This window comes from Peromyscus eremicus, chromosome 9 (assembly GCF_949786415.1).
Source record: "Peromyscus eremicus chromosome 9, PerEre_H2_v1, whole genome shotgun sequence".
In the NCBI taxonomy this organism is placed as follows: Eukaryota; Metazoa; Chordata; class Mammalia; order Rodentia; family Cricetidae; genus Peromyscus; species Peromyscus eremicus.
This window is the reverse complement of record NC_081425.1, coordinates 93,156,687-93,178,917: the sequence shown is the minus strand read 5'-3', so window position 1 is coordinate 93,178,917 and position 22,231 is coordinate 93,156,687. Positions and strand designations below refer to the sequence as shown.

At 37.6% G+C, this 22,231-nt stretch overlaps 1 protein-coding gene and 1 non-coding gene across 2 annotated transcripts in view; both read right to left on the bottom strand.

Moving 5' to 3' along the window:
• Positions 1 to 22,231, bottom strand: part of Wapl (WAPL cohesin release factor) — a 66,287-nt gene that overhangs the window by 27,080 nt on the left and 16,976 nt on the right. The window contains exons 3-4 of the mRNA XM_059274149.1: positions 17,583 to 18,626; positions 13,942 to 14,060 (exon numbers count right to left, since the gene is read on the bottom strand). Of these exons, the coding sequence (XP_059130132.1) occupies positions 13,942 to 14,060; positions 17,583 to 18,626 (1,163 nt within the window). The remainder of the gene's footprint in view (positions 1 to 13,941; positions 14,061 to 17,582; positions 18,627 to 22,231) is intronic.
• Positions 6,615 to 6,805, bottom strand: LOC131920227 (U2 spliceosomal RNA). Its single transcript, XR_009381573.1, has one exon. It is a non-coding gene; the product is annotated as a U2 spliceosomal RNA (small nuclear RNA).

Sequence of the window (22,231 nt, the reverse complement as noted above, 5' to 3'; positions counted from 1 at the left end):
AACTACCTCAATAATGGCCAAATATTGCTGTTGCCATTACTCTTATGAACTAAGATTTGCATTAAGTAATGATTCATTATCACATCTAAATAAGTTATGAACTCACATAAGGACTTGATCAGATTTTCTGGGTCATATGTACACAGAGTGGATTTAACATAAATTCTAAAAACCAGCTCTCTGTTCATGTTCATCTTAGACAACCACTATACAAGCTGTGTGCCTGTTAACTATTAAATCCTTGATTCAAGCAACCTCTAGTACCTCAAGTACACTCAAGGCCCAGGCTCTAAGTACAGGCTTTTGGTATAAATCTGTCCTGGGTTGGAACTGTGCTGGTAGTGCACCTGCCTAGCATGCACAAGGCCCCTGGTTCCATTTCCACAAGTGTGAAAAAGTCAGAGACAGAGAAAAGTACTTGAACATGCAAACATTCTACTGATTTTTATTTGTTTTTTAAATTTTTTTTGTTTATTTTACAAGTATTGGTGTTTTGCCTGCTTATAGATCTGGGTACCACAACTGTGAATTATAAACAGTTGTGAGGCGCCATGTGAGTGCTGGGAATTGAACCCAGGTCCTCTGAGAAGTAGTCAGTGCTCTTAACCACTAAGTCATCTCTCCAGGACCCCATTCTATTTCTTTTAAGAATGTACTGACTCTAGGTAATAATCTCAGGGGTAAGAAAAAGGCTAATTCTCCATAGAACAAAACAGGGCAATGCAAGGTTCTTAACTAAAACACTTAAGAGCAGGCAAAACTCTAATTACTAGGTTAAGTACTAAATATTACTAATAGCTAGGCTGGGCTACACTATGAGTCAATACCTTCAAAATAAATAAGCAACTGGAGCGGGGTGAGTAGTTTATCCACCATACAGAGACTCAGATAAACAAAAAGAAAAAGCTGGCATTGAAACATTCTATAATAAGAGTTAGGAGGAACCAGGCTGTGGTGGTGAACGCCTGTAATCCTAGTACTTGGGATGCCTAGGCAGTTGGGAGCTCTTGAGTTCGAGGTCACAAGGTCAGCCTGGTCTACAGAGAGTTTCAGGACAGCCAAGAAGACTATGCAGAGAAACCCTGTCTCAAAAAAACAAAAAAAGAGACAGAGAGCCGGACAGTGCTGATACATGCCTTTAATCCCAGCAGTCGGAAGGCAGAGGCAGGTGGATCTGTGAGTTGAGGGTTGCGGGGGAGGGAATAGGAGGAAATGCAGAGCCCAGAAACCTCAAAAAGGTCATATTACATTAAAAAAAAACTTTTTTAGTTATCATAGGCGATGGAGGATCAAGGAGTTCAAGGCCAGTCTCAGCTACACAGAGCCTGCTACAAATGCCTTTTCTCAAATAAAAACAAAGCAAAATACATTTCTTATTCTTGGTGATGGCTGATACCATCAACTTGACAAGCTCTAAAATCACCCAGGAAACAAGGCTCTATGCACGTCTACGGGGGATTATCTAATGAGAGGTGAAAAGACCCACCTTGAATATGAGCAGCACAATTTCAAGGGCTGGGGTCTAGGACTGCATAAAAAGGAGAAAGTGAGCTGAGCACTAGCACCCATCCATCTCTGCTTCCCGAACTGGGATGCAGTGTGGCCAACTGCCTCAAGCTCCTGCTGCCAGGACTTCCCCATCATGATGGATTATACCTTCAAAGTTGCTTCTTATTGGGGATTTTGTCACAATGAGAAAAGTAACTAATACACTATATTTAAGCATATAATTTGATAAGCCTATAATTTTAAAGTATTCGATGTTTACCATTTTAATGCTAGTGTATAGTAGTATAAAAAAACTAGATCTGATCAGAACTTTCCCTTGACTTTTATTCCCAAATCTTATAGCTACAAGGCTTTAAAATAAGTTTTCAGATTTATTTATGCGTATTAATGTTTTGCCTAGTGCCCATGGAGGGCAGAAGAGGGCATCAGATGCCCTGGAACTAGAGTTATGAATGGTTATGAGCCATGAAACTACTAAACCATCTCTCTGGCCAGTTACAGTGCTTATTACAGGGGCTACTAAGAGCTACTAAGAGAGCTACTAAAGCGGCATCTACCTAAGTAACATATAGGTGTTAGCCAGGAAGGGAGAAAGGGAAAGAACACTAAATTGACCCTGAGCTCTTAACAGCAATTGAAAAAATGATACAAGAACTCACTTGCTCCAATTGAATTGTGTATATAAACATCATAGCATCTGATGTCACTTTCTAATTTTATATAGTAAAAGTGATTGTGCAGAATAACTAAAAATGGGTTTTAAAAAGAACAACTACAGGCTGGGCGGTGGTGGCGCACACCTTTAATCCCAGCACTTGGGAGGCAGAGGCAGGTGGATCTCTGTGAGTTCAAGGCCAGCCTGGTCTACAGAGCGAGATCCAGGAAAGGCGCAAAACTACACAGAGAAACCCTGTCTCAAAAAACAAGAACAACTACAGAGCAATCAACTTTTCATGAAAAATAAAAATCATGAACACCATGTAGAAAAACAGCTAAATCTTAATTAGGTCATTCATACTGTACAACCAAAGTTATCTTTAATCTTTTTTCCCTTTTTTTAAGTTCTAAAAGCAGATAGATATCACATTAATCAGATTTCTTTCTTTCTTTCTTTCTTTCTTTCTTTCTTTCTTTCTTTCTTTTTTTTTTTTTTTTTTTTTTTGGTTTTTCGAGACAGGGTTTCTCTGTGTAGCTTTGGAGCCTGTCCTGGATCTCACTTTGTAGACCAGGCTGGACTCGAACTCAAGAGATTCGCCTGGCTCTGCCTCCCAAGTGCTGGGATTAAAGGCATGCACCACCATTGCCTGGCTCAGATTTCTTAACTTTACTCTTTGTTAGACAACTTATGGCTTGTTTGCTCTGTAATCTAAAAAAAGAATACTTAGAACAAATAGTGGAAAGCTCTCATGAATATGCTAACATTCTAATGATTTGGAACCAGGTAGACATGTTTTAGACAGTCATTATACAACATTCTATGTTTGTTCTTATTTAGTTCTCTAGGAAAATACACAACAAGCATGAATTTTACATGCAGTAACTAAGTACAGTTAAAGAAAAAATTAAGTCAACAATCAACGTATTTTACACGAGTGATAGTTTCAATAAAAACATAAATAAAAAGTTGTTTTTTTATGATGACAACGTCCAGAGCATGATTTAACACACTTTTTCACTGAGGTATAATTATAAATGATAAGAAAATAAAGTTGAGGGGCTGGACAGATGCCTCAGCAGTTAAGAGAACTGGCTGCTCTTCTAGAGGACCTGGGTTCAATTCCCAACACCCACACGGCAGCTCACAACTGTCTGCTATTCCAGTTCCAGGGGACATGACACACAGATACACACATAAAAATAAAAATAAATCATTTTAAAAAAGAAGAAGCAGAGTTCCTTCCTGAAGAGCAAAGAATAAGAGTATATTGCTATTTTCCATTGAGTTGGCTTCTAAAAGTGTGTGTGTAGGGGAGAAGGTGTGTAGGGGAGAAGGGTGCCATGATTTTTATTTTAACAAGATCAAATTCATGAGTTTTAAATAAGACTATAGTAAAAACAAAAACAGTAAGCTGGCTATACTTCACCCAGACTTATCTACAAAGATTTCATGAACACAGCAATGTATTCCCACCAATCAGCATAAGTCTGTCTAAATGAATGTTCAAAGTGCTGCAATATATAACCGTGTCTGTCTGGACATAGTGCCTTACTAGTAATGAAAAGAAGAGAAAGAAAAGAGAGGAAGAAAAACAAAAAGCCAACAGAAACTGGGGAGTCAAAGAAAAACTATATATACAAAATATTAAGGGGGGGGGGTGATGAAGAGATGGCTCAAGGGTAAAGAGCACACTGGCTGCTCTTCCTGAAGACCCAGGTTTGATTCCCAGCACCCACAAAGCAGCTCACAGCAGTCTGCAACTCCAGTTCCAGGAGTCCAATGCCTTCTTCTGGCCTCAATGGGAACTAGGCTTACACACAGTGCACAGATATACACACAGGCAAAACAATCATACACATAAAATATAAATTTAAAAAAATGTTTTAAAAGGAAGTAATTTAAATATAAATACTCAGTATATGAAAGAATGCAACTAAAGTAAAAAAGCAATCTAAAGCGAAGTTCTTACATTATTACTACTCTGAAGAATTAGCCAATACTAAGTGATTTCCAAGAGATATTACTAAGCAAAATAAGCAAAGTACAAAAAAAAAAAATCTCTTCTAAGTCAGGCATGGTGACACCCACCCTTTAATCCCAACACTCTGAGGCCAAGACAGACAGATCTCTGAGTTCAAGGCCAATATGGTCTGGACAGCAAGCTCCGAGGCAACCAAGTCTACCTAGCAAGACCCTGTCTCAAAAACAAAACACCAACAACAAAAAACCCTATAAGTAGGGTGTGGTTACATGGGCCTATAATATTAGCTCTCAGGAGATTGAGGCAGGAGGATTTGGGGATACACAGTAAGTTTCAGGTCAGCCCAGGACACAGTTAGACCCTTTTACTATTAAAACAAACAAACAAACAAAAAACCCTCAAACAAAAAACAAATTTTACTTTTTAGCAAGGAAGAAAGAGTCAGGTTATTTTTATAAAAAGGAAAACAAAAAATAAAGCAGGTTCCCTACAAGTGGTGAGAAGTGTGAACAGATCTTAAATCAAGTGATCCTTAACTAAATTAACTTTTTTTAAAAATAGATTTTACTTTCAGAAAAATGTTAATGTTGTACATACCATTCACTAAGAATGAAAACAGCATGAAAAAAACTAAAATATAAAGCAAACCAGAACCAAGAAACCTACTCATATTTCAAATAAATGAGGAAGGATAGACCAACTGACCAAGAGGCAGAACTACCCTCAAGTACTATGCGAAAATAGCAAGTGACTTTACACCTTTAATCTTAGTGGGCAAGGCAAGTGTAACCTGTAAACAAATTCTGAATAACTTGTGTCTGTGTGCAGTGTATGTGCTTCGGTGTGCAAGCCTGTAGAGACCACAAATCAATGTCAGGCGTCCTCCTCTACTGCTCTCCCAACAGACTTGTATTCCATTCCCAGAACCCACATGGTGGCCCACAGCCATTTGTAACTCCAGTTCCAGAGGATCTAGCACTTCCTTCTGCCTCTGTGGGCACCAGGCATGCACAAAATGCCTTTTTACATGCATGCAGGCAAAACACTCACATACACTTTAAAAAAAAAAAGCACCCGAATGAAGGAAAAAAATTAAAAGAAAAATTAAAGAAAAAGGGATTATACAGAAAAATTATTTTAAATTTCCTCAGTATTTTTACTTCATTACTTACATACATAGATCAACAGCTGAGAATGCCTAGTTTAGTATTTAAACACTATTTCTATAAAAGTAAGATAATGCTAAAACTATTTAAAATTCCAGTTTGGAAAAACAGTCCAGCAAATGTTCAAAGACATTCTTTTTCTTTCTTCTGGTATCCCCAATCGGCTAGCACTGAGAAGATCATACATGGAACAAAGAGACAAGGAAGAAGAGCCAATCAAGATGACTTTCTTCCACACCCATAGTCAACCAGGACCCACCTGACAACCCTTATTAAACTACTCTGAATTGTCAATCTAAACTGTAAATAGATGGTCATGACTTAACTTTTCTTTTTTTTTTTTTTTTTTTTTTCCTTTTGAAACAGTGTTTCTTTGTGTAGCCCTGGCTGTCCTGGAACTCACTCTGTAGACTGGCTGGTCTCAAATTCAGAACTCTGCCTCCTGAGTGCTGGGATTAAAGGCATGTGCCACCACACCTGGATAGCTTTTAACTTTATACTCTGCAACATTCCCAACCATCACACCAGCTCTCATCTATCTTTTATTCAGGCTTCATCTCAGGTTTCTAGTTTTTAGAAATCACCACCACCTAGATGTCCGAACTCTCAAATGGTAGGTAAACCCTCAAATACAGGACAAAAGCAACACTCAGTAAATACATTGGAGAAAAAAAAAAAAAAAGCTGTTTTGGGAAAGTGAGTTCTAACTGCTAAAACAAGCACTGTGTGAAGGAACATTTGTTCTTGTGTGAGATGTGGGAGTACTTGTCCTTTAAAATCTCTTCAGTTACAGGATTCTGTTTTTAAATTGAGAACTTATATAAATTAATTTCAGGAAACAAAAAAGAATTTATAAAATATAAAGCTATACAACTTTAAACTTGCAGGCTCATACAATTGCAATTTTCTAATACAAATTAGTATGTACTCATGATTTATAATTTTATAATTTTAATCCAATTGCCAGAAGCTTACTATCTAGTGTCATATTGAATAACAGAAGGAAAGTAAAAATTTAAGTCCAAAATGTTCCTTAGAAAGTCAGACAAAAGATAGGGCCAGATGGGCCCAGTTTTAAACTACAGAGAAACACTGAAAAGCAGTGGAAGAAATATTTGAAAATTGAAACCACAACTGATCTTATATTAGTTTCAAAGATCCAGAAGTAGTCTTAGTTGTAAAACAAGATGGCCAACATCCCAGGAAAAATGCCACCTTCCAAGCACTGAAGGTGATTCTGGCTGATTATAAAAACATTGCAGATGTAGATGCAGACAGGAGTAAGTAGAAGTTGAATTTTTTTTTTTTTTCCGTTCCTGGAGGTACTGCAATACCAGGTCGATGCGTGGAGTGGACGGAGCAAGCTCCTAGTCCAACTCCCAAATCCAAAAATCCATTTAATATATTGTCCTCGGATAGAGGACGTATCAGATATTAAACTGATAAGAACAGATACTACACTTGATCTTAGCCAAAAGGCCGAGAAGCGATAGAAGTTGAATTTAAAGTGGGCAGAGCAAGCAGAAGAAATGATCTCTGTAAATCAGCACATGTATGACAGCCGCAAATAAGGGAGGTAGGAAAATGGTAGCCAGAAATCAGAAACTGGTTAACATTTCATAAACAAAAAGCACCAGAATTTCCAAACGATCAACCACTAAGACCTAACCAAGGTTACTTAAATACAGTTATGTTCAAATCTAATTCCTAAAGTCCCTTTATTTTCCTAACCAGCAAATTAATCTCCTTAGTCTTTTTTCATTTGTTTTTTAACATGTGTATGACTGTTTTGCATCCATGGATGTATATGTACCACATACATGTCTGGAGCCTACAGAGGTCAGAAGAGGGTGTCAGATGCTGAAACTAATGGTATGAACCATCATGTGGGTCCTGGGAATCAAACCTGGGTCCTCTGGAAAAGCATGAATGCTCTGAACAACCAAGACAATTCTCAAGTCCAGCAAATAACTTTTTAAAGCCATTATTTCAACCGATTTTTTAACCAGTTTTCTTTACCCTTCTCATTTTTCTGTAGCATGTAACCTCCAGCCAACATTCAATCCTAATATAACAACTCCTGCCTACACTCTTGGTAAGGTGAAATCTGTACAGATGACATACTTAATAAAGTTAATGCAGGGCTGGAGAAGATGGGTCAGCAGCTGAGTGCATTTGCAGAGGACCTAGATTTCGTTCCCAGCAACCACATGGCAGTTCACAGCCATCTATAACTCCAGCACTAGGGAATCTGACAAATTCTTCTGTCCTTGGGCAACCAGGCATACACATGGGTGCACATACATACATGCATACTTTTAAACATAAAATAAGTATCTAAAAAATTTAAAAAAAAAAGTTAATGTTTATAAGAAGGTAGAGAAAAGGAAACTCTTAGCTAGCTAACCTATATCTGTATTATTAAGGTGAGAAGATGACTTAAGTGATCAAGAAACCGTTAACAAATATTAGGACCCAATAAATGGTCAAGCATACTAAAGATAATGACACCAGATTCTCACTCTAGACAAAGACAAGTAAAATATAAAAGCATGAAGGCCAGAATAAACCTGGTGCTGGCCCAGAAGTGAAAGCACCACATGAACTCTAGGTTCTACAAAACTAGGTATGCAATCATATGTAAAAACACAGCATGAGGGGTAGAGATATATAGGTCAGAAGTAGAAGATTGTCTGGCCTATGCAAGGCCCTAACTAAGTATGAGGCATTGGGTTTAAGTCCATAGTCTTTAACAACAAGAAGAATGTATACATTTTACATGTTTCAGAGCTGTGTACTTAACAGGGTTTTGAAGCAATGAGAACACAGTATCTCCTCTAGTGTTCCTACCAAGAACATGGCAACTACATTGAATCAGAAGAAGCACTAGACAAATCCAAGTTGAGGCCATTCTACAGCTGCTGAGAACATTTCCTAAATCCACTCACACCCATTCTCTCACACCCCTTCTCTCTCATGGTATCTGAAAGATAATCTACATAAAAATTCCTTGGAGAATTTAGTTTTCTATGAATCCTAATTACTCACACAAAAGGAGGGAGTATTTATTTAAGTCTCTACAGGGAATAAAATACTAGAACTACTACTATGTTACAACAAGGCTTTACCCATATTACATCTTTCAAATGTGTTCAATCCCATAGCTTTTTAAGTTTAAAAAAAATCAGCAGTAATTTCCTTAATTTTCTTGGCACTATAATAACGTGTCCATCAAGACAGCAGCAAATAGGTCTGCTGCTGACTTGTTTTCATGACCTGATTTACTTTAGGCCAGATAAATTACACCAAAATCAGGTCAAGTGCATGTACAATCTTAACTTTTTAAGTTGTGTGAATAGCAAAGTAAAATCCCTCAATATTACGTTGAAAACTAAATTTAAAAACTTAACATAGGGCTGCAGGTATAGCTCAGTGGTAGAGTGCTTGCCTAGGATGCATGAGGCCTTGGGTTAGATAACTAACATGGTAAAACAAAACACTACAAAAATTAAATACAAATAAGGAAAAAAAGATGATTAAGAATTGTTTTATTGTGAGAAAGGGTTTCAATTATATGGCCCTGACTGGCCTAGAACTCTGCATACCATCTGGCCTTGAGCTAACAGAGATCTATCCCCCTGCTTCCGCTGGGATGAAAGGCCTGTGGCACCCTGCCTGCTATGTAGCCCAGTCTGGCTTCAAACTCATGGCAAGTTTCCTGTATCACGATTCCCAAGTGCTAGCAAGTTATTACAGGTGTGTGCCACCATGCCCAGCTTCTGACCAGTCATCCTCAGTAAAATACTAACAGCAAAAAGAGCTGCAAAGCTTAAACATCACTATTTACTGTGCCAGTAATTGTCATTAGTAACATTATAATGTGGTTATCTGTGCACAGGATGGAACAGTAAGCCAAATACAAAATTCTGTCACATCAGGACTCATAAAATGGTTCAGCAAATAAAAGCCCTTGCTATATACATCTGATAAACTGAGTTCAATCCCTGGATTACATAATAAAAAACTCTAGAGATTTGCCCTCTGACCTCCTTACAAGTACTATGGCATGTAAATGGCCTCTCCCCCAACCCACTAATAATAAATATATTTTTTAATTCTGCTTTGCTAAATTTAAAGTAAAGCTATCCATATAAACTTACAGCTTATTTTTTCTAGCTGTCTGATGACAGAGCCTATAAGCAATGAACATAGTTAGCACTCAAGTATTCTAAGTATTTAGGCTGTACAAAAAGAACTAAGAATCCTAAGAGAAATGAATTCTTTAACTGAAAAAAGAAAAGTATATGATGAATCTCGGTCACTTTACCGTGCAGAAAGCAAAGTGCTCAAAGACGCTGGGTTTACATAAATGAGAAGCAAGAGAGCTAGAAATGGTTCCGTTCCCACTAGCCAAATCTAAAACAACTAGGGTATACAAAGAAAAGTCAAAACCTATCATACTACATTTAATAAGTTTTAAAAAAGTTTATTATACATTATTATACCTTAAGGAATACAAAATGTTTTTGATAAACATGAAAACCATGAAATGATTAATACAAGTTAAGAAATTAATGTATCCATCCCTTCGTTAAGTATTTTTTGCAGTGTGGTAAGAGGACCTAAAATCTACTCATTTAGCAAATTTTCAATATACAGTATTAACATTAACTGTATTTCTGTTATATATTGGACTTTAGATTTACTAATTCTACTTCACTGCACCTTTTGATGATTATTCCAACATCTCCCCATCTCCTTTGCCTCAGTGCCATTATTCTATTTTTCAACACTTTGCCTCTTTTAGATTTGCCGTAAAAGTGATGTCATTCATGGCTTATTTTATTATGAACGATGCTAATAAGTAATAAATTTAATCTGTCAATGACGTGAGAGACTATTCCATTTACTAAAGTAGAAGAAACAATCTGAAAGTTTTTCACCAGTCTGCAACTGTCAGTGTAACAAAAGACAGCGATAGGGTTTATTATGGTCTGAGTAAGAACAGTGTCCACAGCTTCATAGATTTGAACATGTTGAATCACAGGAACAGAGTGGTTTAGGAAGAATTAGGAGGTATGGCCTTAGAAAAGGTGTATAACTGGGAGTGGGCTTTGAAGTTTCAAGTGTGTGTCTCCCTCCCTTCACCCCCCTCTCAGCCTGCAACTTGTGGATCAGATATGAGATCTCAGCTCCTTCCCCAACACCACCTGCCCACCACCTGCTGCCACTCTCCCTGCCACAATAATGAACTAACCCTTGAAATTGTAAGCAAGCTCACAATTCAATGCTTCCTTCTATAAGTTGTCTTGGACGAGGTGTCTCTTCACAATAATAAACAGTAACTAAGACAAAGTTCAATACTAGATGCAAGCAACAATGAGTTAAATGATATAATGCAGAATAAGATATTCACATGGTGTCAGAATAGACCTAATAAAATTATAAAAGGGAAAATGTGCCTTTGTTTTAAACAAAGCTCATGACCACAACCTTTGTTAGTTGTTCAAACAGTATTAAAGGCTAAGAATGCATATACAAGGCCCTAGATTCAATCCCCCATACTGTAGAAAGTAGGTGGAGGTATAATGAAAATATATTAAGAGTGGAATAACCAGAAATTATAGAGCTTCAAAGGTAAAGAAACACACACAATTATAACAAATGAAGTTCTGCAAAAAGAAAAAAAAGTTTAACCTAAATCTAATCCAGGATATATATAGATATTTATATTTATTATATATTATATTTATTATGTTATATAATATATATATATTTATTAATTTACAGCTTCCTACACCAATAGTGAAGCAAATTAAATATCAAGGAGATTATAGATAACTTTTTTTTTTTTTTTTTGGTTTTTTCGAGACACGGTTTCTCTGTGCAGCTTTGTACCTTTCCTGGATCTCGCTCTGTAGACCAGGCTGGCCTTGAACTCACAGAGATCCACCTGCCTCTGCCTCCCAAGTGCTGGAATTAAAGGCGTGCACCACCACCGACTGGCTATAGATAACTTCTAAGTGTGGAACAGTTCTAAAGACAAATATCACAGCCTCCTAATAAAAATAAGTGAAAGGGATTATTTTAAATAAGAATCTATTTAAATAAGGTATTTGTAAGAACAAAATATACCAAACTGCTACAAGATTCTGGTTGGAAGGTCTGGGGAAGGTAACTGAAAGACATCTTGAGGATTTTTGATGAAAACAGAGTATGAATTAGGCATTAATTTGAGATTGTATGACCTCAGCTAATATTATACATTCTAATCTAAATTCATCTATTTTCCTGCAAATTTTTTATTACATTTTTCTTATACAGCTGAAGAGTATTCCATTTTATATATATATATATATACACCAAATGTCCATTCATCTTTTCATGGACAACCAGCCTGATTCCAAATCCTTTGCTACAATGAATAAAGCAGAATATGGGGATATAAATATCTGCACAGCAGGGTATGGAGTTCTCTGTGTATAATCCCAAGAGTGAGACAGTTGGGTCATGTGGTAGTTTTACTTTAATTTTTTGAGAAATATACTGAACTCCTACAACTAAACAATTAAAAAAAAAACCTTAATTTTAAAAAAGGGCAAAAGACTCAACTAGACATTTCTCAAAACACGGACAAATGGAGCTAGGGAGCTAGCTCAGTCAGAAAAGCACTTGCCATACAAGCGTGACCACCTCAGGTCAATTCCAGCACCTACATAAAGGCTGGCACAGCAGCACATGCTTGTAATCCCAGAGTTGGAAAGGCAGAGAAAGGAGGATCCCTGGGCCTTGCTGGACAGTAGAAGTCTAGCTGAATCTGTGAACTCCAGGTTGAGTGAGACACTGTCTCAAAACAATAAGACAGGGAACAATAGAGAAGACCTAATTCAATCTTCTGGCATCAACAGGTACATGCAGACACACTCATATGAAAATATAAATACACGATATTTTTTCACACAAATGACTAGTAAGTATAATAAAAGAGTTTCTAATTCAGTAGTCATTATAGAAATGAAGATCAAAGCATAACTATTCCATACCTTTAAGGTAGCTTTTTTTGGAAACAGGATCTCACTATGTATCCTTGGCTGGCCTTCAACTCACTACTTAGACCAGGCTGGCCTCAAAAATCAGAGAGATTTGCCAGCCTCTGCCCTTCTCAGCTGCTGGGATTAAAGGCACGCACCACCATACCTAGCCTACAGTAGCTTTTGTTTAAAGTAAATGTTGGCAAGGATATGGGGGAAATTGATACAGCCTGTATTGCTAATGAGAATATAAAATGAAATGCAAAATAGTTTGCAGCTATTGAAAAAGCTGGACAATGGTATGACTGTAGGTATTTATCTAAAAAAAAAAAAAAACTGGGAAAAGCCAGGTGGTGGTTGTGCACGTCTTTAATCCTAACACTCAGGAGGCAGAGCCTGGTGGATTTCTGTGAGTTCGAGGCCAGCCTGGTCTACAGAGTGAGATCCAGGACAAGCACCAAAGCTACACAGAGAAACTGTGTCTGGAAAAAACAAAAAAACTGAGAAAAAAGAGAGAGAGATTCAATAAGACAGACACACAGAAGAATCCCTGACTTTAAAATGCTCAATCTGAGGATGGCAGGAAAGCAACTGGAATTTAGTAGAAACTGTATTTTGAATGTTGGTCTTATCTGGGCAATATGTGATAGAAGACTATTACAAGGCAGACCAGCAACAAGCTTCAGTTCCCACCAGCCTCTTGACTGTAAGCTTCAACAATCAATATTCTAGAACATGGAAAAGTAATTTTTAATTCTATATATTTCTATATAGAAATACACAACTTCTCTTAAAATGGTGTATTTAAAAAAAGAAAAGAAAAGAAAAAGATTTACAGATATCTTGTGAGAAACACTGCCAAGATGGTTGCTGGTAACGTCCCAATAAAAAATTAAGTTGAGCTGTGGTAATTTGAAAGAAAATGGGGGCTGGAGAGATAGCTCAGAGGTTAAGAGCACTGACTGCTCTTCCAGAGGTCCTGAGTTCAATTCCCAGCAACCACATGGTGGCTCACAACCATCTGTAATGAGATCTGGTGCCCTCTTCTGGCCTGTAGGCATACTGTATACATAATAAATAAATCTTTAAAAAAAAAAAAAAAAAAAAAAGAAAATGGGCCCCAAAGGCAGTAGCATGGGCCCCACCTCACCCCCATCCCAAGAGACAGTGTTTCTCTATGTGTAGCCCTGGCTGGCCTCAAACTCAGAGATCCACCTGCCTCTGCCTCCTGAGTGCTGGGATTAAAGGCATGTGCCACCACCTGGCTTTAGGAAGTGTGGCTTTGTTGGAGTAGGTGTGTCACTGTGGGGGTGGGCTTTGAGGTCTCATATATGTTCAAGCCACACACAGTGAGTGTCTCAGACCACTTCCTGTTGCCTGCACAAGATGTAGAGCTCTGTTCTACCTCTCCAGCACCATTTCTGCCTGTACACCACCATGACCCACCATGATGATAACAGACTGAACCTCTCAACTCTAAGTTAGCCCCAATTAAATGTTGTCATGGTGTCTCTTCACAGTAATAGAAAACTAACTAAAACATGAAACCTCTAGTGATAAATAATAAAATAACCACCAATATAGTGTTTTACTTACCCGTTTGGGACCACTAAAAATCTTTCTGGTATTTTCCTTGGATTTATCTCCTTGTTTACTTATGGGCTTCTTCACACTCTCAGGCACACCAGGCAAGTCCTCTGTAAAATCCAAGTTTTCTGAAACGGCAACCAAAACTAGCTAGCTTTCCAGTATTTCAAATTATCAGAAAACTAAGGCCATTTTTAAGCATAGTGTTGGCAGGAGGAAGGGGATGAATGAATGAGTGACAAAAAGCAGTAATGGCTGAAAAAGTACTCTAACCCTCACCCTCTACTACAAAACCTGGCTGGTACACGTGTTCGTTCCAGTTTTAATTTTGTTAACAGAAAAACCAAATATTTTCTCTTTTACTGAGAATGGGTCCATGTAGCTAGCCTAGGCTGGCCTGGAATTCATTAGATATCCCAAATTGGCCCCAAACTCATGGCAATCCCCCTGCTTCAGCTTCCCAAATACTATAATTACAGACATGCAACACCATACCTAACTTAAAATTTTTTCCAAAATAAAAATTGTACTTCATAGATCATATAACTGCCAGATATATACAGATGCTAGATATATAACTTACACAAACTCATATAAATATCAAATGATACCTAAGTTTCACATTTTCTAGATTTTAAGTTCATGAAATCATGTTGCCTTAAAAAAATACTTGCTAGAAGCCAGTTAGAAGAGCTGATGTAGCAGAGCCAGAATCCAAACCCACGTAGTCTGGTGTCAACGCTATATGCTTCCAGTACCCACTGCATGCATTTGTGCTAGCCTGGGTATAGAGTGCTTTGATGCAAGATAAGTAGCTTTTGGTGTGGCTTTCAAAAGTCAAAAACATTGTTCAATCTGTATAAGAGGCCACTGGCTTCTACAGAGATAACCACTTTAAAAAAATGTTTAGCCGGTGGCAGTGGTGCAAGCCTTTAATCCCAGCACTCAGGAGGCAGAGCCAGGCTATTCTCTGTGAGTTCAAGGCCAGCCTGGTCTACAGAATGAGATCCAGGACAGAAACCAAAAAAAAAAAAAAAAACCTACACAGAGAAACCCTGTCTCGAAAAACAAAAAATAAATAAATAAATAAATAAATAAATAAATAAATAAATAAATAAAAATGTTTAGATTCATTTTACGAGTGAGTGTTTTGCCTACATGTATGTATGTGAACCACGTGCCTGCCTGGGGGCCTGCAGAAATGAAAAGGCATCAGATCCCCTAGAACTAAAGTTACGAATGGTCGTGAACCACGGTGCTGGGGAATTGAAATCAGGCCCTCTGCAAGAACAACAAACATGCTTAACTGTTGAGCCATCTCTCCAGCCCCATAAAGGACTAAATTTTAAAATGCAAAATCTCTGGGTGTGGTGGCAGAAGCCATAATCCCAGCACTTGGGGAGGCTGAGTCAGGAGGAAAACAAAATAACAGGGTTTTTTTTGTTTGTTTGTTTGTTTTTTTGGCTAGTACAATGCAGTTCAATGACTCATGAGCCTTCACATAAAACTACTGAAGGATTAGGTTACTTCCTAAATGGTTACAAACATTTTCTTTTAACACATAAGAAGAAAGGGAAGACCTTTCTCTACCTCAACTTTTAAAAATGATTACTGGTTCACAAATTATATCAAGACTCAATTGCAACTTGGTGTTTCTCATCCAAGTGATCTCTAGTTTTCAAATGTTCAATGTCAACTTTATTTCTCAAAGTGAGTCTATTTTTCATATTTCAGAATTAACGTTCTATTATTCCAAGATATAAAAACAGATTTGAAATCGCAGATGAGAATAACAACTTACTAGACAAATGAGACTAAAAGTCAAATACCCTGCAGCAGGACAAAAGTGCAGGTCCTGACAGCATTTGGTGCCAGATCTCAAGTGTCTAGTAAGGCTGCTGCAAACTGCATCTCCCAGAAGAGGCTGATGGCAATGGTGGATCAATGTTAACTATACTTTTTTAGGGGGTGAAGAGGCTCTATAAGCTTCCGCTTTAATTCCAGTTTAAAACAGGATGAATCTCATTAGTGCTGAAGGTGTAACAACTCAGTGGTAGAGCACCTCTCTCCTGTACAAATCACCCTCAACACCAGAAATAAATTCTAATCAAGCAAAATATTTTTTAGGTCCTAAAAAGCTAGGTAGCAGGTAGTATCAACTATGATATACTCTATTTGAGAATCTAAATTCACAAATACAATGGAAATTCTAATTCACAATTACAAACTTCTACAACCTTAGCAGGACAGAAGCTTTTTTAAATAATTAAACCAATATAGAAAAGCTGTATTTGGCTGAAAAGACCCTTTATTCTAGTAGCTTTCACAAATTCTTCCTCACTTAACAGTGAATCCTCTACACATGGCCCCTGTTAAGTAAAGGCTAATTATAGTAGAGCTACCTATTTTATTTGTATCTATCTCTCACTAGAGATTCAACTCCTAAGAGAACCTTATCATTGGGCCTACAATCTTTTTTTTTTTTTTTTGGTTTTTCGAGACAGGGTTTCTCTGTGTAGCTTTGCGCCTTTCCTGGAACTCACTTGGTAGCCCAGGCTGGCCTCGAACTCACAAAGATCCGCCTGCCTCTGCCTCCCGAGTGCTGGGATTAAAGGCGTGTGCCACCACCACCCGGCGGGCCTACAATCTTAAGAGACAAATTTTCATTATTAAAAGAGAATACTTACCTAGTACTTTCCAATCCTTTGTTTTGTTTTCCCCAGGCAGGATCTCTCTGCCCTGACTGACCTGGAACTCACTCTACAGACCAGACTGGCCTTGAACTCACAGATTCACCTGCCCAGCATACTTTTCAATCTTATGAAACCATAATTTAAGAGGGTTTGAGAATGTTCCAAAAAATTTTTTTGTTTTGTGCTATTTACAAAGGGTTTAATTAATTTCTTTTGAGTATTTCCCTCATTAAGACCATCTGTTATCAGTACAGTACTAAATGTCCAAAATCTATCCTTATGTCTTCATTGCATTTGGATTTTCAAAGCTAAAACAAGATGTTTGGTATCTCTGTCCCAAAGACTGAATAGTTTAAAATTCTCACATAAATTCACAGATGCTAGCCTAGGGTTGTATTTCAGTGGGAGAGCTTGCTTATTATGTGTGAGGCCCTGGTTTGGAATCCAATCCAAAACTAAAAATCTTAAATGCTAGTCACTGGTTTAAAACATGTAAGACTCCCAGTCTACCATAACTTAAGACCTAAAAATTTACATGTAAAATACTATACCTTTGCATAAGGTGATATACAGGTTCTAAACAGATGCTTCTACTAACATGTAATTTAACAAAGTAAGGCTAGAGAGAAGGCTCAGTAGTTAAGAGAATTTGCTGCTCTCCCAAAGGATCTGAGTTCAGTTTTCAGCACCCATGTCAGACAGCTTACAACTCTAACTCCAGCTCTAGGGGACCTAATGCCTCTGGCTTCAGAGGGTAACTGTATTCACATGCATATACCCACATGCAGGCACACATACCTACACATAATTAAAATAAGTCATATATATATATATATATATATATATATATATATATAAAACTAAGTATCTAGGAAAGAGTCTAACCTTTGATTAAAGCCTGAAAAACAAATCATATATTAAATACATATTAATATGTACACATCTTACAATTCTTACCTGCACTATTAGTACTAGGCTGACTATCCTGGGAACTGTCATTGCTTTCAGGGGGAGGCTGCAGGGAAGGTGATGGAGCTGTTTTAGTTCTTTTTTTGTTTGTCTTTCTTTCCACTTGACAGTCATCATCATCATCTTCTTCACTTTCACTGAGATCGTCAAAGCCAAAATATTTAATTTTGTAATTAGAACTTCCAGAACCCCCTTCATCACCTCCTGTCTCATCATGATCTTCAAAACCAAAAAATTCAAGTTTAACATCCTTTTTGGATTTAGTATTACTAGGTCGAAATCGAGTAGTGGTCTTGGAAGTTGCAATATCTGCCTTTTTCCTGAGCCGGCCAGCCTCTCCTAAATCTGCAGGAGTAGATGCCGTGAACTCATCCATACTCCGTTCCATGGTATCCTGGATGGTGACATTACAAACTGACAAGCAAGATGGATGTAAAACAGTGTAATCTCTAGTCCGTCCAACTGTTCCTCTAAAAGTGGTCCCACAACTTACACCACCTTTCTTTGCCTGATTCAGGCCATCTTTACTTGATTCACTGTTTGCTTTGGCTAAGGCCTGACTGGTGCCATCCATTAGCTTATCGAAATTGGATGCTCCCTGTGAGGATTTCGCTTTATTGGCCCTACAGTACGTCCTACAGTTGCTTGGCCTAAGAACACTTTGTATAATATCTTCTTCAATGGCTTCATTTAGATTTTCCAATCGGTTTTTTAAATCCTCATCCTTCATCTCCAAAAGAGAATCACTATTCAAATTCAGAATACAGTCTTCTGTTCTGATATCTTCAAAATCATTATCCCACTCATATAAACCAGTTCTTACAGGTCCTTTGCTTGGACAACTTTCAGATGGAGACTCTGATCTTTTCCCAGACTGGGCATTCCAAGTATCATTTGTTTCCTTAATTTCGTCAGCTTTATATTCAGAAGCCACTGTGGTTTCTGTATTGGGTTTCTTAGTACTATCTTCAGCATTTTTATGGAAATGGTGACTATTTTTTTCATGTTCTTCACTAAAATTCTCCACTTTATCTATAAAAATGAAAAATATGACAGGTTAAAAACATTAATGTCATTGGTATGCAAATTAACAAACAGCAGGGCTCTCAGAACAGTAGTGCAGAACAATCTTGAAATAGCTGCAGTAACTTTAAATTGTAAAAAAAAAAAAAAAAATGTTTACACATTTGACATTTGCTCTCCTACTCTGCATGTATAGCTGCATAACCTGTAACTTGTCCATGAACACCCAAGCCTCTTAAAACTGTCAAGCTGAACTCAGAAGAAATTCTAGCATTATTAAGAAACTGAATCAAGTGAAGATGACATTAGATGCCATTTAAGCTTTCAAGTAACTATGCTTAAATTAGAAGGTATTTAGTAGAACTTAAACTCATGTAACAACGAATGAAGGCCTTTCAGGGGCATTTGTACTTAGCTGCAATAGGGCTGTATATACAGTATATTAGTTTTGTCTAGAAACCTGCTTGCAGGAAGCTTCTTTAGTTCTTTATTTCTTCTAATACTAAAAGCCACATAACATCATGTAATTTTTAACATGGTTCTGTATCTATGTGGCTATAGTGTCTATTTATAGTATCTTCCTTTTTTTTTAATTTAGTGCTCTATGTGCATATATGACTTTATGCCAGAAGAGGGCATCAGATCCCACTATAGATGATTGTGAGCCACCATGTGGTTACTGGGAATTGAACTCAGAACCTCTGGGAGAGCAGCCAGTGCTCTTAACGGCTGAGCCATCTCTCCAACCCTTAACATGACTATTTTATATGTAGGGAATTAATTTTTGTTGCCTTAAATTTTTATCATCAGAAATTTTTTTTTTACCTTTCAAGTAAAAGATGGCAATATGATTCAAACTTGATTTGAATATGGTATGATTCATCATTCCCTGAGCATTTATTAATGGGTAAACACTGGTGAATATTTACTCTATGCCAAACAATAAAACTGCCTCAAGAAAAATCATCTACATTTAAGAAAAACTATTTACAAATCTTTTGTTTTGTTTCAACAGGGTCTCACTATGCAGCTCTGGCTGTCCTGGAACTCATAATGTAGACCAGGCTGGCTTCAAACTCAGAGATCCACCTGCCTCTACCTCCCAAGTGCTGGGATTAAAGGCATGAACCAGGACACTCAGCTTATTTACAAATCTTAATAAACACACTTTCAAAAACAGTCAAAAGGAATGCTTTACATGGATGAATTCACTATATAATTTTGATACTACTTAATGAGTTTAAATATAGTTTAACTATCACAGGCCTGTAATCTCAGCAGAGTATTCCAAGCCTGGTAAATTTAAGACACTGGTTCAAAAATAAAAAGTAAAATGATGAAGTGTACTCATTTAACTCAGTAATAGAGTACCTGCCTAACATGCATGAGGCCCTAAGTTCAATCGCCAACAAGATTTGTATTTTTTTACCTTTAGGAGACATCTAATGAAGAAACAAGGTACTTGTTTTATTTTTTACATACTTTTCTCACTAGGGGTAATGAGCTATAGTTTTCTTAAGTGTCAGATATACCAATAAGTAATCCTTAAAAAAAAAAAAAAAAAGCTAAAAACGAAAAGCTGATATGTAGCACTTTGGAAGGGTCATTATAAGCAAAGTCAAGTCTGAAAGTAAAGCTACTGTTTCTATAATGAAAAGAGCACTGGTAACTGAGTCTAGGAGTGTGACACCAAGGTGAAGCTGGTTCTATAGCTCTCCTGCAAGAGTCCTATCTTCTAGAGCTTTCCTGAGAGCTCCAATTTCCTCCTGTGTTCAACAGGGAACCACGTGGCTTATCTACTTCAGAGTACCTAAATGAATTACTAGAATAAATGCTTCTGTTTAGTAAATCTCTAATATGCTCAAACTACATAAATGTCTCTAAGATGTAACTAAGTTAAACTACCTCATTTTTACTGATTTGTGTATGTCTGGGTACACATGTGCCATGATGCAGAGAGCCATCTCGCCAGCCCTCATCATCTCATTTTTATAGTTGTAGAGTATTCCACTATGGAGACTTTGTGGAGGTAGTTAATGGGTTGTATTATGTTTTGGTTTTGAGACAGGCTCTCACTATGTAGCACTGGCTGGCCTAGAACTTTCTATGTAGATCAGATCAAGCTGGCCTCAAAATCATAGAGATCCACCTGCCTCTGCTGAGATTAAAGACATGCACTATCACACTCAGCTTGTTTTTGTTTTTTGAGAAAGGGTCTCCTCCTTCGGAGCCCAAAATGGCCTCAAACTAGTGATCTTCCTGATTCATGTGCACAATACCTAGCTCCTACTATCTTATCTCAAAAATGAAGATTTTCTGTTTTAGGTGTAAACATCCTTTGACTTAAAGACAGATATGAAAATAAGCTTTTATTAGTTTTTAAAACATTACTATTTTAAGTTTATCATTTCTCCTATACTCCAGTGTATGAGCTGTGCTTATGCATTTCAGAAGTTGCCTTTTATTTGACTTAAAGAGTATTGCTGCTAGCCTATCCTTGTAAACTTGTTAGAAGGAAGAGTGCTAAGGAGTTCCGTAAGGAAAGTTTTCAGTATTCAGTAAGGAAACAGTATTTAAGTATCAGTCAATAGTAAACAATCCACACACTATAGCAAAAGCAACAATGAATTATTACTCTAGTACATGATTTTTAAAAATTTTTTAAAACATTATATAGTAGGCAAAAGCTAATTTAACTAACAGAGTTCTACAAAGGAAAACTGCCCCAAGTTCTCCACAGCAGTATTTTAGCATATAAAATGTGTTCTATCATTTAACTTCCCAACAATAACAAAATCTTAACTTGCTTTTGAAAGGTTATCACCATCTTATATAAAACTGAAGATTGCAACTACTTTTAACTGGTCTCCCACATCAAAACCAGCTTCCTAACAGATAAACCCATTTGTAAGGAATACCCATGTATCAAATGTATGGGGGGAGGGGCGGACAGAACGATGGCTAGTTGCTTTCTGTTTTGTTTTGTTTTTTAATCTTCTCTCATATAATGCATCCTGACAGCAGTTTTCCTTCCATTCCTCCCAGTCCTCCTCCCACCTCCCCTCTCCCCTAGAAAAGAGAGGGCCTCCCAAGAACATCAACTGAACATGGCACAAGATACAATAAGACCAGGCACAAAACCTCACATCAAGACTAGGTGAGGCAACTCAGTAGGAGGAAAAGGGTCCCAAAAGCAGACAAGAGAGTCAGAGACACCCCAATCCCCCCAAAACACCAAGCCAACAGCCATAATATATATGCAGAGGACACAGCACTGACACATGCAGGCTCTGCAATTGCTGCTCAAGTCTCTGTGAGCCCCCAGGAGCCCTGCTTAGTTCATTCCGTGGGCTGTGCTCTCCCAGTGCCCTCAACCCATCTGGCTCCCACAATTCCTCCTCCACCCTCTTCCATGGGTTCCCTGAGCTCCAAGGGAGGGACCTGATAGAGACCTCCAACTTGGGTTCTCTGTCTGGAAAACTAACTAGTTTTGTATGTTGACTTGATACAAGCTGAAGTCATCTGAAAGGAAGAAACCTCTATTGAGAAAATACCTCCCTAAGACTGGGCTGTAAGCAAGCCTATAGAACACTTTTTAATTAGTGACTGATATG